Below are 21,403 nucleotides of genomic sequence, written 5' to 3' on the forward strand. Positions count from 1 at the left end.
AAAAAAAAAGAGGTTGGGTTTTTAAAAATATATATTTTTATTGATATCCAAGAGGGAGGGAGAGGAGAGAGAGAGAGAGAGAGAGAGAGAGAGAGAGAGAGAAACATCAATGATAAGAATCATTGATCGGCTGCCTCCTGCACCCTCCCCCCCTACTGGGGATCGAGCCCACAACTTGGGTATGCACCCTTGACCGGAATCGAACCTGGAACCCTTCAGTCCACAGGCCAACGCTCTATCCATTGAGCCAAACCAGCTAGGGCTGGATGTCCATCCTGACATAAAACACATTTTTAATTAAACCTAATGCTGTTTATTCCCAGATAATACCCAAAGCTGAGGATATCATATGGAAATTTCCTATTGGATTATGCCAGTTGCTGTACTTCAACGTTGATAGGCCATGTGCCTAGGAAACCAATAAAAATCTCAGAGCCAACATAACCATGAAGGCATTCCTGCTGGAAAACTCAGCCCCAAGGTTACACTAAGTTTAGAGCTGGTGTGTATGATTCGCACGTCAAGTCCCTCAAGGCAGGTGACAGATCTATTGGTATAACCTTGCTCTCAGACAAGACATCTGGCATGAAAGGCTCTTACACAGTGATGAGGCAGATGAGTCACAGTTTGTAATATTAGTATTCTATATGTCCCTCTTCCAACAGCAAAGAAATGTTATCATTAAAACCCCATTAAAACTATGATTTTTTTTAAAAAAGGATTATTGTGCGGTTTTTTAGTACTGAGTTGAAAATTGAAAATTCAAAAGTGCAATGAGGTAAAAATGTAATCTCACTGTCATACCCAATTTATCTTAGGGAAGAGCTGTCTTAGAGCGGGGCATAGGAATCACTCATTTGAAGGCAAAGAAAGAGACACTAAGGACATGAATATCATCAAGAACCCTGTCATCAAAAGAATGGTTTTGATGAGGAGGAAATATTTCTCCTCTAGCCTCCTAGGTTCTTCTGAATGGTATAAGAATTAAACTGGCATGAGACAGGTTAGCAGGAGAAAACCAAGTTTAATTTCATACCTATGGGGAGTATTATTTTAAGCAAAATAAGCCAGTCAGAGAAAGACATTGTCATATTATCTCACTAACATGTAGAATCTAACGAACAAAATAAACTGCGGAACAAAATGGAACCGGAAGCAAGGATATATGGAAGAAACTGGGTGGTGCCCGACGGGAGGGGTTGGGGGTGACTGAATGAAGAAGGAAATAGCTAAAGAACATATATGCATACCCCATGGAGAGGGACAATCGTTTGGTGAAGGCCAAGGGAGAGGGTGGGCACGGGTGGAGGTGGGCAAAGGGGAGAAAAGGAGGGACAGCTGCAGTAATGTCAATATTAAAATATTTTTAATTAAAAAAAAAAATGCAAGGGCCAGTCTTCAAACCCCAGCTGCTCTCTTCTATCGTGCTCGACAGACACTTCAAAGGGGGCAAAAAAAAAAAAAAAGAAGAAAAGAAAAACAAGTAGAGATATTGGCATCCCAATCAAAGAAATAAAGATCAAAAACAGAAAAACAAAAGGAAATCGGAGACGGGCGTCGGGCGAGCCCTTTTGGATGAGGATGCCCGGGCTGGGAGCATCCCGGGGCGCGGGGCACGTCGAGAGGACCACACCTCCCAGGGCCTAGAACGGCTTCAGCGCCGCGAGGAGGCGGGGCGACGGCAGCTTCCGGTTCCGGTGCAAAGGCCCCACGTGTTCCGACCCTCCTGGCCCGGCGCGACTCGGATCCGGTGGCGGCCGCGCGGGCCGGGAGTGGGTGGGGGAGAAGCCGGCTGGGCAGGGGAGGAGCCCCGGGAGCTGTCGGAGCCGTGAGTGCTGGCGGGCTGGGCCGGACCGGGCCGAGCGGGGCAGCGCAGGGCGGGGACGAGGGAGAGGTCGCAGGCCCCGCCCCCGACCCTGGGAGCCGGTGCGGTCCTGGGGAGAGGGCGGCGGCAGTGTCGCGAGGGGCCGCGGGAGGCGTCGTGGCCCCGCGCGTCCTGGCGGCCGGAGCTGGAACCCGCGGCCCGCGGGGGGCGCTCCCGGCGTCCTCCTTGCAGCCCCCCGCCCCCGAGGCCTGCGGGAAAGCTGCTCCCAGGGCTTCCGCGCGGCCCCCGCCGGGCCGAGGGGGGAGTGGTCTGGGCCCGGGGGTTTCTCCCAGCGTTTTCTCGCCCCGCCTCGCCTCGCCGGTGGCTCAGGAATCCTCCCCCGCCTCCTCCCGGCCTGGACAGACCCCATCTCTTTCCACCACCACTCCCCCCACCCCCACCCCGGCACACACGCAGGGATACCCACGGGTGACCACAGTAGGCCCCGGGGCCGGGCTGGCTCGCGCTTCCCGGCTGTCTCCGTGGCTGGCCCCCGAGCTAACCCCACCGTCACCGGCAGCTGCCCCGCCCCGCTCCCGAGGGCCCGATCGGCACCTCTTATCGCCCCTCTTGCCCTGGGCAGGAGGGTGCGGGCCTCTGCTTTTTGTCTGCTTGAACTTAAAAGTTTGGAGCGTGCCGTGGTTATGCTGTGTTCTCGCGCAAAGGTGGCACTTCTCATTTTTCTGGGCGTCGGATGCTGTTGTCGCCTAGGCGCTCGGATAACCCGTCTGTCTGCCTTGGTTCCAGCTCTTTGCCCCAGCTCTTCCAGCACCGTGGTCCTGGGGAGCAGTGCCACCCCCCACCCCACCCCTCCAGGGTCCCTCCTGGAGGCTAGGCGTAGAGGCTGGTGCTTTTTCTCTGTCTGCACTCTGCAGGTGATACCCAGGGCAGCCCCCGCCCCCCCTCCTCAAGGAAAGCTATTGAAGATCCTCCCCCGCCCCCGTGTCTCTGCCAAACCACCCCCACGCATGAGCCTGGATCCAGAAAGGTTGGGGGGGGGGGGGCGCCTGGGAAGCTTGTTGCTGGGACGCGGGGGACAGCAGAGCAGTTAGGGTTTGCGGTCATGCGTCTCGAGTAACTTTCTGCTGTGACCAGGTAGCGGAAGGAGGGGCGGGTTTGGAGGACGGAAGGGAATTTTTCCTCCTAGGACCAAGCACCTGGGACTCCTGGCCTTCACCCCTGTCTCCTCCGGCTGTACCCCTTTTGCTCCCTTTGCATGTGTATTCTATCGCAGTAGACGTTTCAAGGGCACAGCAAGGCTTTTACTAGGATGTGAGGGGCTCGTGGGCATCACGAACGACACAGGTAGTTTTCCCATTAAATGTGGCACAAGCGTAAGACGGAAGGGTCCTAGACTCTTTGTACCTGTGCACCCCCTCCCCCCTTTAAATTTGCCGACGCTGGAAACGTTGGATCCTTTCTGCTGGAGCCTCTGGTTTACGTCCTTTGCCTCAGGCACCGGTTCCCAAATGCATGCGTCTGGAGTACCTGAAGGGCATGTGAAACAGGTGGCTGGGGCCAGCCCCCCAGTTGCTGGTAATAGGCCTGGGCTGGCCCTGATAATTCCAGGGTCTAACAAGTTCGGAGGTGCTTGCTGGTCTAGGTTTCTGACTCCGAGAACCGCTGCCTTTGGCCAGACTTCTTCACATAAACCTGGCAGTGGTTTGGGCGTCAAAAGACCTGTGTGTAGAGTACTTCTGTGCCGGAAGCTAGTACCAAGAGCTTGTGTGGGTAATTGAACCACGTGGGTCTGAATTCTTTCATTTGTAGAATGAAGAAAGTGCACTTTAAAAACATGCAAGCTCTGAAGGCTACATTACCTTATACCAAAATTGAAAATGAAATACTGAAAAGTTGTCCCCTTAATTTTCTTATTTCTCTTGATAGGCGCTTCTCTTTTGATCATATAGCTTATATTCATAAACTAGGTTTTTGCTGTGCATCTCCAGTATGTAAAGCCCCTGATATTTCTTAATTATATATTAAATTCTGTAAGGTCAGAACCTATGCTTTTTTCCATCTTTCTCTGCCTAGCATCTTGTGTGGTGAGATATTTGGAATGAGCTCACCCCCAGCTCTCCTACCCCCTTGAAGAAGTTTTTCTCTCCTAATTCTATGCCACATAGTAAAACACTATATGGCTACTGTAGCTGATTCCCCTCAAGATTGGAATAAATGCTTATGCCCAATGTAATTGTCCTGTGAGTGCTTTATACCCAGAATCGCTGGCCTCTGCTGATTCTTAATGTGTTTCTGTTCTCAACTTGGAAGAGAAAATAGCTTAATTAAATTCAACACACATTTATTGAGCACCTTTTCTTCCAAATATTTGGCAAAATGTTAGGCTCTGGAAATATGAAAGTGAATAAGGAGGTCTTTGCTGTCAGGGGCAGGGCTCACAGTGGGAGATAGAGATGCTGAACTGCCCACAGCAAGAAAGGCTTCCTGGGATTACTTCTCCTTTGGACCATGATTGAGTCTGCAGTGGAAACGACGCTGCTCCGATTCCTCTGGTCCAGCAAGCCTGGGTCCCCCTCCTTGAGCATCTCATATGCAGGGGAGCCCCGGGAAAGCCAGGAGGTCATCTGGGGACAGAGCAGGGAGCGCCCGGACTAGAATATTAATTACAAAACTAAAAACCTAGTTATGACTTCTGAATTGACTGTTCTGAATTACCCATATTTACACCTCAGGTCAGGCTGTATTTATAATATCCTGTTATCTTTTATTAAGTCATGTTGTGTGATTGGCATTGACCATGTTTGTTGTAGTCATTCATTGGATACAGCTAGTGTAACTCTGGCTGCCAAATGAAAACTCTGCTGTTGGCAGGATGGGAGTCAGGTTTGCTGCCTGCCCTTTTCCTACTTCAGATTAGTTTGGGTTCTGTTTTTACCTGGGGCGTATAGATGCTGCTTTATGTAGGCCATTAACCATCTCTGGGTAATCACCCTTACCTAAGGTTAATCTTCGTGTTGGAGACTAACAAATATCATGATGGCCACATATTTAATTTTGGACTCTTAAAATCTATATTTGACCTCTAGCCTGCCTCAAGTCTGTAATGAATTCCTTTCACCATCCTAAGCTAATACATTAGGGCCCAAGTACTCAATAAAACCATATAGTATCCTTGTTCCTCTCAAAAACACCTCCCTTATCACCAGCAAAGAGCTGGACAGTTTCTCAAAAGATGACCCATCTCTCTGCCTTTAAGGAGAGAATCATCCCCATCTTCAGGATGAGTTGATGTGACTTGTCCGAGGTGACACACCTTTAGGAGGTAGAATGCAGGTCATCTAACTCCAAAGGCAGAACTGTCCACTGTTCAGCCTCCTCGGCCTTTGGTACATATCTATAGAACACATTTCAAGTAAAAACTGAAGTGAATTATAATGATTTTAGAGCTTTATTTTACATTTTTCACGTTTGCATTTACTCTCAGTGACATTTTTATGCCTATTGTACACTTTGATCCTAACCACAAAGTCTAGAAATTCAGGGTTGAAAGTATTTATATCTCAGCCTCCCTGACTTCGCTGTACCGCCACCGCCCATCTGACTTCTTTATTCTTCCTAATCTTCCCCTTCTCTACACCTTATTCTGTTTCTCTGAAACCTATTGTAACTTTGAGCCACTTCTCTCTGTGCTACTCAGATATTTTATGTTGAATCTAATGAAGAAGGAAAACATTTTAAGTGGCAAAATAGCTTTTAAACATAGTTTGAGTTTGATGTGTTCAAAAGTCAGTGAATTCATTTCTTTTTATTTCTTTTGCCTTTTGAGTTAAGTTTTTGAGGGACTTCTTGGGTATACTATCCGCTCACCTCATATCGCCCCCTCCCAGTTACAGGGAGGGAAGGGGACTATGATATTGATCCGTAGAAACATTGCTAATATGATTGGGGAAGATTGCATGTAACTGCTTATTAGAGTTTATTTCAGTCCTGCCTATCAGTTTCCACCCTTGGAAAAGGGTCCTATTTGATACTAGTTTATAAGTGCTGTCAACGCAGGACTCCTCTGGTTTAACACTTCACTTTTGATGTAACAGTAAACAGACCAAGATTTTTCCTTTACATTTTAATCTTTTTGTAATTTTGATGAAATAACTGACGGTATGCTTAACATTTAAATCTTGCCTTCTTCCCAAAAGTTGGAAAAAAGAGAACAAAATATATTGGGCATCTGCCCTATGCCGGGCTGTATGCTGAGTGGTTCTGTATGTTTGGGACAGCCACCTGAGGTGGTATGAGCCACATTTTGAAGATGAGACTTAAGGAGTGTCACATGGCTAGTAAGTGAGGAGAGGGATCCAGCAAAGGGCTCCAAAGCCCTAACCCTTATATGGGAAGCATGGAGAAACATTTTGTGTATATGACAGTTAACGCAACAAAAGAATCTTCCAGTAGCGGGATCATACTGGGCTAATCTTTAGTTTTTTGTTTTGTTTTGTTTTGTTTTGTTTTAAATATATTTTATTGATTTATTACAGAGAGGAAGGGAGAGAGATAGAGAGTTAGAAACATCAATGAGAGAGAAACATCGATCAGCTGCCTCCTGCACATCTCCTGCTGGGGATGTGCCCGCAACCCAGGTACATGCCCTTGACCGGAATCGAACCCGGGACCTTTCAGTCCGCAGGCCGACGCTGTATCCACTGAGCCAAACCGGTTTCGGCTAATCTTTAGTTAAAGAACAATACAGCGTTGGAAAAGGGCAGCTAACAATTGTTATTAGTTGATTTCTATTCTAGAGCAAATGAGAAAGAAGATCTGTTGCAATGACCCAGTAAGCAGTCATACTCAAATTTTTAGGTTATGGATCTGAATTAGTGTAAGACAAGAATGGAGACTGGAAGGGATAGCGATGTCTGCTAAATAGAATCATTTGAACCTTTCTGATCACTGTTTTCTTCTGAAAATTATTTGCTACTAAATAGGTCACTATCTCTCCTGGAGACAGATATCACTACAGACCTTGTCATTTAGGCTCCAGAATGACGCCCGCAAATAGCAATACTTTAAGGTAGAGAAGCAGGTACCCTTCCATTGCCTGCAGTTTCCCGTTCTTGTCAGTAGGATTCTGTAGGGTCTTCACGGGCTGTGACACTTCAGTAAGAAGCAGTGACAGCTGGACCAGGATTGGAGAAAGGTCTTACCTTTTCCACATCTCTCCCCAGTTCTGCCTCATAGAAATACACACTCTTGACTAGCTATGGGACCTAGGCTTGTGAAACACGTCTGCACACATCATTTCAGAACCTTCTGGAACCAAGTCTTACACTCTTCCTGGCCTGGCTTCACATTCTCTCTGTGTCATCCTTTTGTTCAGTTTTTAGCTGTCATTGTGGAACCCTTCCAAGGATAGACATTGAATGGAAAGGTGTTAGAATAGCAAGGACAACCAGTTTGCAAGAGAGACTTACAATGTAGTACACCCCGTGAATTAAAGAATAAAACAGTGTCCATTTTCTACCTCTGATACTGATACCTGACAGTTGCAAGCACATTTTAGATCATAAACTCACCCAGATCTCAGCTAATCTTGTGTGTGAGGAGAGCAGTTATCTGCAGGGGGCTTTACCCTTTACAAGGGCCCTTGTGTGTTATCCCATGAAACCCTCCTGGGCCTTCCATCTTTGGGTACCTAGTCCACAGCACTGCCGCCTCCTGTTCCTTCTCATCTCTTGCCCCACCAAGGACTCCCTTCCTCCCTTCATTCTGCTGCCGGGGATCCGTTTGCCTGCATCTCAGTTTCTCGGGCTGCCAACATAAATACAAACAAGCATTGGAAATCTCATTTCATGATTCTGAAGGGCATTTTAAAATGGCAGTTTTTAATTTATATATTTTTAATTGATTTCAGAGAGGGAGAGAAAGATAGAAACATCAATAATGAGAGAGAAACATTGATTGGCTGCCTCCTGCATGCCCCCTCTTGGGGATCCAGCCCAAAACCCCAGGCATATGCCCTGACCCAGAATCGAACCGTGACCTTCTGGTGCATAGGTCGACACTCAACCATGGAGCCACGCTGGCCGGGCTAAAAATGGCAACTTTTATGAGGTGCTGTTATATCCTTTTCCTTTGGAAAGCTAGGTCCTGTGAGAACAGAACCCTTTCCATAGTAGGGACTGTCTTGTAGTTAGTACAACATGAAAACAATGAGGCTTCCTTCGGCTTCACTGGGCATGGGTTCTACCTTGCAAGATTGGGGGGAAAAGGGAGTTCGGAAGTTTTGTCTGGATCAGTAATCATTATTGTAGCTTCATTAAATTACTGGATATCTACTTTTGTGCTTATTAAAGTTTATTTAAATCCCCAAAGTAAAATGCTTTTTTCCCCGGATGCACAGCTTTGTGTGACTTGCATTTGGATTGTCCCAGGGCAGTCTGAAGACTCCTTGCAATGAGCTGCGGTTCTGTCGAGTTAGGAACCACTAAGAGTGTCGGTTTACTCACAGTCCAAGCAGTAAACGGTCTTCCGTATTCATTCCTTGTCCAGCACATGGTTTGCTGGATACATGAATAAGAATAAGACATTGTCCGTCCTTCCAGACAAAGACTTAAAAGACCTGTGTGTTCTGTGTGTGAGTGCCTGTTGCGTGATGGGCAGTGAGCTGGGTGCCTCTGTCCCTGTCCTCAGAGCTTTACAGTCTGGTGAGTTCAGCAGCAAGAGGAACAGTTCTCACCACACAAAGTGGATAGGTGTGCTGTGATGGGGGCCGTGCAAGTTCCTGTGGGAGCGGCCTGGGCGGGGCAGGGAGGCATCCTGGGAAAACTGCAGCTGACGGATGAGTCGAGTTAACCACAGGGGTAGGAAAGGGCTTTCAGGAGGAGTGAACAGCATCGTGAAATCCTAGTGAGGGCATAGGAAAGGGACAGTACTGTGATGCAGTGGCATTCAGTGGGAGTGGTGATCGTGGGCAAAGAGGTAGGTAGGGGCCAGGTCATGAAGGGCTTTGAGAATCAAATCATAAGTTTAAATTTTATTCTGTGGACAATGTGAAGCCATCGGCTGATTTTTTATGTTAGAAAGTTCACCACTCAGACCTTCCTGCAATATTGCAGGTGCAGCTAATGTCAAGGGGGCTCTTGCCCATTACATTCCTGCACCCATTTGCCCCCACCCACAAAAAACAAATAAAAAAACCTAAAGGTAAATGTATAGGTTCTAGAAATAAAAACTAGAGTAGTCAGTACAAGCTGACTCCGCCACAGCCCAAGGACATTTGAAACCAAAATAAGGCTTCTGGAGTTTGGGGTTCTAAAATCAGTGCTCCAACAAGAAGACATGAACTGGGGAACTGGTGGGGTGGGGGAAGTCCATGGAATTGAACCTCTCACCCTGGAGCCTTGAAGAGCTGCCCCTTCCTGGAAACCTGTCGAGTGATAAGTCAAAAGGGCACGGAAGTAGGCCTCCATAACCTTCGGTAGGACAAAAGTCACAGGCATTGGCCCAAATAATACCAGTTTAAGTCAGGTACACTGAGAAATTAACATAAAAACTGATCCAAGATCATTGAAATCATTAGGTTTTAGGTAGAAGCAAATGAAATTCTATTCAAAGAGCTCACTTTTATAACCTAGGGCTCTCCCAACTCCCAACAAATAAATTCAATCATTGAGGATGGGCATAGCATTTTAAGCATTACAAACCGCCTGAGAAAATAAATCGTGAGGTAGAGATTGCAGATTGAATAAGTAGGCAAATTAGCATATGAACATCGAGATATGGGACTCTAAAACAAACTGAAAGTATATAGTAGATATTTTAGGATAATGGGTAAGCATGAAGAGCAATGTGATATAGATAATAAAAATGAATAATATTTTTATTATTGAAATTAAACTCATTTGATGGGCAATAGCACATAGACACAGCTGTTAAGGGTGAATTGATAATTTTGAAGATGGATCTGAGGCAGTTCGTTTGAAGCACAAAAAGATTTAAAAATGAAGAATTTCTCCGGTTATATGTGGGGACTGCAACTTGGTCTGGAGGGGACAAGGCCAGGAAGACCAATGGTAAAACTTGAACCAAGTTGTTCAACGTGCCTGTCACGTGCCAGTGAGGTGGAGGAGCTGGTAATGTCATTTTTTTAAAGGATTCTGTTACTGCCTTTAATGGGCTTCACCAGGGGACTGGCAGTGGAGGTGAGATGGATGAATTTGAAAGAAGCTTAAAGGTAGAATTAACAAGATTGGGTGAATAAAAAAGAGAGTAGAAACATAATGGAGAAAAAAAGACTGATTCTTCCTGTTAAAGTGGGAAGAAAACTTCAAAATGGAGGTGTATTCATTTAAATGCATTTTTATTGTGCACTTTATTATAGGTATTGGACATTGATGAAAAGCTTAGCCCCTAACTTTAAGGCGGTTCACAGAAAAGATAAAAAAAAAAAATGGCTATTTGAGCCCTAATCGGTTTGGCTCAGTGGATAGAGCATCAGCCTGCGGACTGAAAGGTCCCAGGTTCGATTCCGGTCAAGGGCATGTACCTTGGTTGCGGGCACATCCTCAGTGGGGGGTGTGCAGGAGGCAGCTGATCGATGTTTCTCTCTCATTGATGTTTCTAACTCTATCCCTCTCCCTTCCTCTCTGTAAAAAGTCAATAAAATATATTTTAAAACATGGCTATTTGATATGACCGGTACTGTGATAGAGATGTGCGCAGGTTGCTATGGAGGCACAGTGATTTCGAACCATGTCTAAGGATGGGGGGAATGGGATCAAAGTAATCATCTCAGGACATGAAGCCTGAGCTGTGTCTTGAAAGATAAAGTCTACCCTAATGAAGGACAAAGACTCAGAAGGAACAGCATGTTCAAAAGCCAAAGAACTTAGGACTTTAGTGTGCTTTGCATGCACACACGTGTGTATGTGTTTGAAAGGATTGGAGAGGAGGGCAAAGGAAATAAAATGAAGGTCCATCCTAAAATATGATACTTGGAAGTAAGTCTGTATTTCACTTACAAGCCAGGATTGATTGAGGGTCTTGAGTAGGGACCAGATTTGCCAAGAGTACTCATTCTTGTGCCTGGTAACTTGAAGGTAGGCCTGGAGGCAGGTAGCTCACATCTGGAGGTAGTTTCAATAATCCAGATGAGAACTGATAAGGACCTACCCTGCAGGTCATGGGGATGGAGAAGAGGGACCTGTCAAGAAGGAGTGAGAACACCGTGCAGCATGGGGTGGGGATGGGGGAGGTGTGGGTATTCCATGCAGAAGGAACTGCCTTCACACAGGCCTGGAGGCCTGGAAAGACACCCTGTTGTAGGGAGATGAGCAATGCATTTGTTATAACCAGGTAAGGCAGAGGGAAGGGTAGGATGTGAAGCGTAAAAATAGACTGAGGGCTGATTGTGAAGAGCTTCATATGCTAAGGATTTTGGAACTGATCTTAGTAAGAAATTATCATCATCATCATTATTATTCTCATCTGAGGTTATGTGGGGTTTTTATTGATTTGAGAGAGAAACATCACTGTAAGAGAAACATCGATGGGTTCCCTCCCACATGCACCCTGACCAGGAATCGAACCTGCAACTGTACAGGATGACATTCCAACCAACTGAGCCACCTGGCCAGGGAAGACATTATTTTTTAAATGTTGAGTGATGCAGTTTGAACTAAAATTTAGAAATATTTTTTAGAAAGTTAACTTTGGCATGCCATCACTCTTCTAAGTACTTCACAGGTACTAATACATTTAATCCTCATATTAGATGAATACCATTGTGACCTCTATTCTATGAATGGGGGGACAGGCATAAGGAGGATAAAGACTTGCCCGTGGCCTCATAACGAGGGAACAGTAGAGCCAGGATTCACACCCTGGCAGCCTACTCCAAGGCTCTCATTCTTAACCTTACGCACCCTCGCACCCTTGGTATTTCAACCAAGATGCACATCCAAACCTCGTCTAGCTCTTCTAAAGATACAGTTGCTTAGATTGACTGAATCAGAATATCCAGAAAAATGACGTTTGATACTGTTTTTGCAAAAGCTTCGTGGATCATTCTGTTGCCCTTTGCTCCCAGTTGAGTGCGGCCAGCACCCAGTTAGGTTACGGCAGTGGAGCAGGCAAGAGGTGAGGGCCCGAACTGTAGCCGTCTGGGAAAGAAGAGGAGGAAACAGGTTCAGAGGGTAGGAGGCAGAATCAGTTTAATGAGCTGTAAGCAATGGAAAGAATCAGCGTTAAACCCAGGGATCACAAAGTTTAATCTTAACTAGAATGATCCAGCCTAGACAGGATTCCAGGAAGAGGGAGGGTTGGGAGTAAGACCGATGCGTGAACTTCATTTTGAACGCTTGGGTGTGAGTGCCTGTAGGTCTTCCAACTAAAGATGTCTTACAAGAGAAAAGTTGCTTTTGGGGGTGCCTGTGTGCCAGCCACTGTACGTGGCTTTCTTCACTGTTAACTCGCCGGATCCTCCCCTCAAATCTCTGAGAGTTTACATTTTACAGAAGAAATGAAAAATGGGTATGATTCAGTTCAGAATGAACTTTGATAAGACCTTCTCTCTCTATTTCAGTCCTGTCGATGTGTCTCTTCTGAGAACATACATTCTAGTATATATGTAAATGTGTTTGTGCAGGACACACCTTGGTCAGTACCACGTTTTTTAGCGGGTAATTCTGAGTGTCCTTGCTGCTAGCCACTTAGCTTTTAGGTTCACAAGTCTCGTGAAGTAGAAATGCAGTGTTTTTCTATGGGGTGTGAACCCTGCCCAGGAAAGGAGGTGGGGAACTTCCGTGTTCAACCTACGTCATCTGGTCCAACTAGATTTGTTTATGGGCTATGCAGATTCGGGGAAAGGGGACTGAATAGCTTGAGGAAGTGTTATATGTGCAAGATTATGATTAAACTCAGAACTGCTATCGCTGTGCATAATTCTGGGCTTACACTGTTTGTCTCTACTTCTCTACCCCAGGTCCCTTGGGAGAAACTCCTCGAGGTGCCCAGGCTGAGACTGGGGGGTAATGGCAGTGTGAGCTCTAGATGGTGTGAGACCAGCCCAGAGCCAGAAAATGGCTACAGCCTTGGAACCAGAGGACCAGGATCTTTGGGAAGAAGAGGGGATTCTACTGGTGAAATTGGAAGATGATTTCACCTGTAGGCCAGAATCTGTCTTGCAGAGGGACGACCCCGTGCTTGAGACCTCACACCAGAACTTCCGGCGCTTTCGCTACCAGGAGGCAGCAAGCCCTCGGGAAGCTCTCATTCGACTCCGAGAACTTTGTCGTCAGTGGCTGAGGCCAGAGAGGCGCACAAAGGAGCAGATCCTAGAGCTGCTCGTGCTGGAACAGTTCCTTACCGTGCTGCCCGGAGAGCTGCAGAGCTGGGTGCGGGGCCAGCGGCCAGAGAGTGGCGAGGAGGCGGTGACACTGGTGGAGGGTTTGCAAAACCAACCCAGGACACCAAGGCGGTGGGTGAGGAGGGGGAGTCCTGACCTGTGTGATGTGGAGGGGGACCATTTGCTGGAAGGACGGATTTGGGAGTAGGGCTGACAGGGCCCCATAAATCACCTTGAAATTTAATTGGCTCTGCCCTTGGGTTGTGCCTAGATCCATAAGCACCATGGGGCAGAGGCGGTGTCTGTGTGTGTGAGTGTGACTTTCTGGTTTTTGAAACACCCACCTAGGGACTACCTGAAGGGCCTTCATCACCCAGGGTCACGTGGCTTTCATTTTCCCTTCTTAAATGTTGAATCTCCAGTTTCTGGGGAGGAAGATTCTGTTATTTCCTCAAAGGTTCTCATAAACCCTCAGTCACAGATTTCTGCCCAGGTCAACAGCTCATGGAAGCAAACACTGAGGGTTGCTGCGGGTGGGACAGGGAGCGATGGGAAGGCCAGGACTGAGGTCCTGGTGGGTAGGGACATGGCTGAGGGAGGCAAGAAAGCAGTGCAGTGTCTGATCGTTCCTGCTTTGATCTGGCGAGGATAACAGCTTCCTTGCGTGCCCCAATGGAACTGGGGGTTCCCCTCTTCATCTCGGTCCCTCTGGGAGTTTTTTTCTATTGGCAGCTTCTCCTAAAATGAGCCCTGATGACAACCAAGACTTTCCTCCTGATTCCATGGTGACTGGAAGTTGGAATTATTCCCAGGTGACTGCCCATGTTCATGGCCAGGAAGTCCTGTCAGAGGAGCCAGTGCACCCAGGAGCAGAGCCTGAGTCACCTAGTGAGCTGCAGGATCCTGCGCAGACCCTGACCCCAGAGGAGCCCCATGCGGAGATCACACTGAGCCCAGATCCGGGGGAACCAGCAGAGCAGAGCCTGTGCCATGAACTGGAGCTGCAGCCCTTGCACGAGAGCGGTGGGAAGCCCCAGCAGAGTGTGGGGGTGGGGGGTGGGGTGGACTTCTGTACCAGCGAGGCTGGGGAAATTGGAATAGGAGTAACTCACAGGACAGGGTGTTGAGAGGAGATAGTACTAGCTAGAGTCCCCGTGACTAGGGCTGAGCTTAGCAGTGCTCTTGGTCATTCCCTTAGCATCCGTTAGTGTTGTCGATTGTGTTTGGGTTATTGGAGCTGCCCCTGATTCCCAAAGATGATGGAGGTTGCTCAGCTCTTTGTTAGTTTCAGGGGTGCATTGCCTATTGCTGACCTCTGCCCTCTTTTCTTCGTAGAGGTTCCAGTGCCCCAGGACCCAGGCCTTCCTGAGGAGAGGAACACTGGAAACTCAGAGATGGTCGCCCTTCTTACTGCTCTGTCACAGGTGCACCCTCGTGTCCCTCTATTCCATAGAGAATTAGAAGAGCCATATACTCAATGGGTCAGACAGGACACCAGTTTCCACTCTTCATTTGTCAGTTTAAATTCTGTTCTTGTCGGGGTTGGGGAAAGGGAGTTGGCATCTAATGAAATAAATTATAGTAGTCTCAGTTGGATCTGCAGGCTCCAAAACCCCTTTATTTGCCACTGACCAGGGGGACTAACAGAATGGGATAATTTTGTAACTCTCCACTGCAACTTTGACGTTGTTGAGTGGGGGTTTGTTTTGGTTTTAGGAATAAACTTGACAGTCATTGATAAGGATGACTGACTGCTGCAGAAGTGACTTCTGAACTTGCATGGTGTACTCTTGCAAGGGCTGCATTCAGTCAGGCCACAGCATTATGAAGACTGATCTTAGGCAGAGCCCAGAAGCGAAGCTATGTGGCTGGGGGGCAAAGGAATAGAATTTATCTGTGCTTTTAGACTAATGGAGCTGAAGAAAAAAGTCCTGTTTATGCTGTGTAGACTTTGTAAGTGATAAGAGTGATTAGAGAAGGTCAGTCAGGGAAAACTTCCTAGAAAAGATGACTTTTTACACAAATGTAAGTAGCATTAAAGCATCAACTAGGGGATTGAATGATGGCTTTTAAGACCTTTTTTTTTGTAATTAAACAATATTTCAAGAGGAAGAACATAGTTCTTCTGAAAGGAAGTAAGACGAGGTAGCGGTAGCAGGCCAGTGTGAACGTGCCAGTAGGGAAGCAGTGACCTGGTGAAACACAGGCTTCCTGAGGGAGCCAAGCATCCCATTGGAGTCCCTTCTGTGTGCTGGGTGGTTCTGCCTATTCCAGAGACCTTCTTTCCAGGAACAGGATGGGAGGCTCCATGAGGCTTCGCATTTTAATTGAATCCTGGTGTTGTTTCAGGGATTGGTAACGTTCAAGGATGTGGCTGTATGCTTCTCCCAGGAGCAGTGGAATGATCTGGATCCAACACAGAAAGAGTTCTATGGAGAATATGTCTTGGAAGAAGACTGTGGAATTGTGGTCTCCTTGTGTAAGGAAGTTCAAGTGTTTCTACAGTGTTGTGAACACAGAGATCTTTCTCCTGTTGGAAATTATGGGGGCTTAGAGCTTAGCCTGTATGTTCTAGACTTCTCTTATGCCTTCCCCACCAATGAGATTGAAGGGTTAGCTGAGTAAAATGATATCCTTCTAAGTTAAAGGGAAGAGAAATGCTTAGAAAATGGTTGAAAACTTCTAATAAGAAAGTAAAGTTATGTTACTAGAGGCCCGGTGCACGAAATTGTGCACAGGCAGGGTCCCTAGACCTGGCCGGCAATGGAGGGCCAATCAAGGCCTTCCTTCCAGTTGCTGGCCATGGTCTTCTTTCCCCGGCTGCTGGCTGGAGCCTTCATTCCACGCCACCCCCTGATGGTCAGCACACATCATAGCGAGCAATTGAACTCCCAGTTGAACTCCCGAGGGGACAATTTGCATTTTAGGCTTTTATATGTATATCTAGAGAGAGATCACTTTAATATATTTGAGGTAAGCATGAGTTTTGAAACAATAAAAGTTGGAGATAATCTACTTATTTAAATATGGGAAAAGAGGGTAGCATTTACAGTGTGTAATTACTGAGTTATAGATAAAAGACAAAAAGTATGTAGTATTTAGTTGGAGGTACTCAAGCTAAAAAGGCCTAAGATTTGAATGACTGACTTGGCTGATCTGCTTTTACACAGGGAATTGTTTAACCAATCATAATGTCCTATTTCTCCTCTTGAACAGCATTTCCAATCCCCAGATTAGATGAGATCACCCACATTATAGAAGAAGAGCCTTTGGTTCCAGATACTATAGAGCCTCAAGAATCTCAAGAGCCAGACATCCTGAGTTTTACCTACACAGGTGAGGAAAGACCAAAGGATTCACAAAGGAGCTGGCAGTTCCTTTAGTCGGTGCTCCTCTCTCTCTCTCTGAGGTATCGCCCTCATTGGTTCTTCCAGTACGTCAGGCATTACTACTGTCTCCCTCTAAACGCCAAATCCTTCTATCCTTTTCCTCCTCTTACCCCTCCCATCATTCATTTGAGGTATATGTAATGCAAAATGGGGCAGGGCGGAGGGGATATCGGGACTTTTGGAATTGTGGCTAAACCATTTATTAAGCAGTTTACGTAAACTTGATCCTCAGCCTCCACATTTGTGAAATGAGGATTATAATATTTGTCCAACTGAAGGCTATTCACAGCTTAAGATAACAAGAAAGTGCCTGGCATAGTACAGGCATTCATGTGACGATTTCCTTTTCCCCCTATCTCTACAGTTATGAAATATGGGCTTCTCACTGTGTGGTCTGGCCCTTCCAGAACTCTGTTTTAAAATACCACCCCCCCCCCCCCCCATTGTGTAGAAGGCATCATTACCTCTATAATTTTCTCCTCTCACCATCTCTTCAGGAGATAGGAGTGAAGATGAGGAAGAGTTTCTTGAGCAAGAAGATCTGAATTTGGAGACTCTACACACATCTGTTTTAGGAGATCCAGAAATCCACCAGACTCCGGATTGGAAAATAGTCTTTGAGGATGACCCAGGTAGACTTGATGAAAGATTTGATACAAATATTTCTCAAATTAATAGTTCAATAAATCTTCAGGAAACCGTACCTATCCACTCCCTGTTAGGGAAACCTCATGGCTGTCCTATATGTGGAAAAAATTTCACGTGTAACTCCCACCTTGTTAGACACCTGAGAACTCACACAGGAGAAAAACCCTATAAATGTATGGAGTGTGGCAAAAGTTACACACGGAGCTCACATCTCGCCAGGCATCAAAAGGTTCACGTACTCGGCACTTCTTATAAATTCCCCCTAAACCAGAAGAATTTGAATGAGACCTCCCCTCTGGTCCCAGCTGAGAAAACACCTGTTGAGAAGCCCTATCGATGTGATGAGTGTGGAAAGCACTTCCGCTGGACTTCAGATCTTGTCAGGCATCATAGGACACATACCGGAGAAAAACCTTTCTTTTGTACTATTTGTGGCAAAAACTTCAGCCAGAAATCCGTGCTAACAACACACCAAAGAATCCAGCATGGAGACAAGCCCTACATGTGTGGAGAGTGTGGAGAGTACTTCAGCGACCACAGGCAGTACCTGACACACCGGAAGGCACATGATACTGAGCAGCTCTATCTCTGTGGCCAGTGTGGGCGGAGCTTCAGCCACAGGGCTGCATTTGCCAAGCACCTGAGAGGACACGCTGCAGTGAGGTCCTGCCAATGCAATGAATGTGGGAAAAGCTTCAGTCGAAGGGACCACCTCGTCAGGCATCAAAGAACACACACTGGCGAGAAACCATTCACGTGCCCTGCCTGTGGGAAGAGCTTCAGCAGAGGCTATCACCTAATCAGGCATCAGAGGACCCACTCAGGAACCACCTCCCAGGTGGGACCCCATGATAGGAGGTCTGCATTCAGCCCTGACCCCGGGGTAGGCGAGGAGAAGCCCTCTGGTCATCCTGGGGAGACCTTTTCCAGGGAGTCTCCCTGACTTGCCTAGATGGACACAACCTTCCCACAATTAGGTAAATGCTCCTCTCAACTTCTCCTTAAGGAGCTATTTTGCCCAAAGTACAACCTGAGTTGAGGCTTCTTGACTGGAGTGTCCCTGCCTCTGCGCCATCAGTATGAGGTAGGAGAATTAGAAGTCTTACGAGTTGTGGTTATTATATTTTCCCAGAAATAGGCTGTTAGATACCCTAAAGACCAAGCAGCCTCAAGTTAAAGTTGTCCAGGACAATTCCTTAGGTTTGGTAAGGGCTCAGATCTTAAAGCACACAGCCCTGAACTCATGGCCAGATATTTGCATCCAGATTGCTTTGCTAACCATTCACAGGATAACTACACATCTCACTGATCACTTCCTCGCCGGGCACTGTCCGTGATACCGGGGAGAGATTGGAGAAGTGTCTGATGGGCGAAAACCTCAAAGCTGCTTCACGTGGACCTTGTCAGGGTGCTCCATTCCCATGACAAAGTGATGCCAGCGCCAGACACTGCTGAAAAGGAGGACCTTGTCCGAAGCCTCTTTCCTTGTGGGTTTTTCTTCCCCTCCTTTTAGAGTTCTCATGCTGTTCGCCTTCCTACTGTTCGACCAATTTCTTGGTTTTGTCCCCAGCACTTTTTCTACTATCAGTGGGATGTGGCATTTGGGTGCCACGGGATTTGCAAAGCATAATTAAGTCATAATGAAAACATTTACATTCCCACATAGGTACAAGCCTGCCCACCCACCCCACCCACCTCACAGGGGTTTGGGAGGGCCTTTTGGAACAGTGTCACCTTACAAAGGCACTGGGTCACATCACTTACATAAAACTGGAGATCTGAGATCAGATTGTGGAACAATTAAGAAAAAGCTGTTGCTGCTGGCCAAGGCTATCAAGACTATCCTCCTGACACCTAACCCCCATCATCCCTGCCCTGGTTCTGTGGTATCAGGGAACCTAAGGAACCCCAGCACCTGGGACCCTGAAGAATTTACTAAAAGTAAATGGCTTTCACGTGTTTGCATTGTCTGCTTCTCTGTGGTTTCATTTTCATGTAATTAAGAACTAAGTCATACTATCTCATGGCCCAAGGGTCTCTCTTGCCTGATACAGGTTCTGTGGAAATGAGGTTGAATAACTATGAACCTCACCTGCTTTGATTGTGGGAATGGCAAGGACTGGGGAGACTGTCCTCCGTACATGGAGCACAGGGTATGGGATTAAAGCATGAGAAGAGGGAGACATCTGTGCCTGGTTTCTTCCGGTCTGTTTTTCAATGCAGTGTACACCAGCGGAATATGGGCATAAGAACAAGGCCCAACCCTAACAGCTCAACCAGGAAATTCTCATTTTGGTCAGTAATGATATTGCAGTTGACTGGTTTGGTTTTAGTACCAGTCTGCCATTGTCCTTTGGAAATATGCACATGGAAATAAATGAAAGTAACACTGGCAGTCAAGTTCCCTGGGTTTTTTTCTTCTCTTACTTCCCCCATTGACTGCCTCCCGCCCTCCCTGCCCCTCCCCCAGGCCTTCAGCACCTTATTGTTTGTGTCCATGAGTACATGCATATATGCATACAAGGTCTTCGGTTTATTACCTCCCCCCCTCCCCCCTCCCCCCACTTCCCTCTGAGATTCTGCACTCGTCCATGCTTCCATGTCTTTGGATCCACTCCACTCATTGGTTTATTTTGTTACTTAGATTCCACATATGAGTATAATCATGTGATACTTGTTTTCTCTGACTGACTTATTTCACTTAGCATAATACTCTCCAGGTCCCTGCACGCTGTCTCAAAAGGTAAGAGATTCTTCTTTTTTATTGCTGCATAGTAGTCCATGGTATAAATGGGCTTTTTTATCCACTTGTTTACTGATGGCACGTGGGCTGTTTCCAGATCTTAGCTATTGTAAATTGTGCTGCTATGAACATAGGGATGCATTCATTCTTTCTGATTGGTGCTTTGGGTTTCTTGGGATATATTCCTGGAAGTGGGATCCCTGGGTCAAATGGCAGTTCCATATTTAATTTTTTGAGGAAACTCCATACTGTTTTCCATAATGGTTGTACCATTCTGCATTCCCACCAGCAGTGTACTAGGGTCCCCCCGCACCCCTCCCTCCCCCCCCCCCCCCGCTTTTTTAAAAATATATTTTTTATTTCAGAGAGGGAGAGAGAAAAACATCAATGATGAGAATCATTGATTGGCTGCCTCCTGCATGCCCCCTACTGGGGATCAAGCCTGCAACCGGGCATGTGCCCTTAACTGGAATCTAACCTGGGACTCTTCAGTTTGTGGGGCAAGGCTCTATCCACAGAGCCAGACCAGCTAGGGCTAGGGTTCCCTTTTCTCCACATACTCGCCAGCACTTGTCATTTGTTGATTTGTTGCTGATAGCCATTCTGACAGGTGTGAGATGGTACCTCATTGTCGTTTGGATTTGCATCTCCCGGATTAGTGACTTTGAGCATTTCTTCATATGTCTCTTGGCCATCTGTATGTCCTCTTTGGAGAAGTGTCCTTTGCCCATTTTTTAATTGGATTGTTTGTCTTCCTTTTGTTAAGTTGTATGAGTTCTTTGTATATTTTGGATATTAACTGTTTGTCTTCCTTTTGTTAAGTTGTATGAGTTCCTTGTATATTTTGGATATTAACCATTTATCAGAAGTATCATTGCCAAATATGTTCTCCCATGCAGTGGGCTCTCTTCGTTTTGTTGATGGTTTCTCTTGCTGTGCAGCAGATTTGTATTTTGATGTCCCATTTGTTTCTTTTCTCCTTAGTTTCCTTTGCCTTAGGAGATGGATCTGTGTTTACAGATCCAGTTATTGCTACGAGAGATATCTAAGATTTTGCTGCCTATGGTTTCTTCTAGGATTTTTATGGTTTCATGACTTAGATTTAAGTCTTTTATCCATTTTGAGTTTATTCTTATGTATGGTGTAAGTTGGTGGTCTAGTTTCATTTTTTTGCAAGTATCTGTCCAATTTTCCCAACACCATTTATTGAAGAAACTCTCTTGACTCCATTGCATGCTCTTGCCTCCTTTGTCAAACATTAATTGAGCTTAATGGCTTGGGCCGATTTCTGGATTCTCTTCTGTTCCATTGATCTATATGTCTGTTCTAGTGCCAGTACCAGGCTGTTTTGATTACAGTGGCTTTGTAGTGTAACTTGGAGGAATCACAATCTCAGATATCAAGTTATACTACAAAGCCACTGTAATCAAAACAGCCTGGTACTGGCACTAGAACAA

At 46.4% G+C, this 21,403-nt stretch overlaps 1 protein-coding gene across 1 annotated transcript; it reads left to right on the forward strand.

Moving 5' to 3' along the window:
* Positions 1-1,694: 1,694 nt before the first annotated feature.
* Positions 1,695-19,386, forward strand: ZNF202 (zinc finger protein 202). Its single transcript, XM_059676958.1, has 7 exons — positions 1,695-1,828; positions 12,804-13,302; positions 13,979-14,189; positions 14,502-14,590; positions 15,516-15,645; positions 16,383-16,502; positions 17,053-19,386. The coding sequence occupies exons 2-7, from the start codon at positions 12,901-12,903 to the stop codon at positions 18,144-18,146; spliced, it is 2,046 nt and encodes a 681-aa protein (XP_059532941.1). The 5' UTR covers positions 1,695-1,828; positions 12,804-12,900; the 3' UTR covers positions 18,147-19,386.
* The last annotated feature ends 2,017 nt before the right edge of the window (positions 19,387-21,403 follow it).

The sequence above is a fragment of the Myotis daubentonii genome, chromosome 19 (assembly GCF_963259705.1).
Source record: "Myotis daubentonii chromosome 19, mMyoDau2.1, whole genome shotgun sequence".
Classification (NCBI taxonomy): domain Eukaryota; kingdom Metazoa; phylum Chordata; class Mammalia; order Chiroptera; family Vespertilionidae; genus Myotis; species Myotis daubentonii.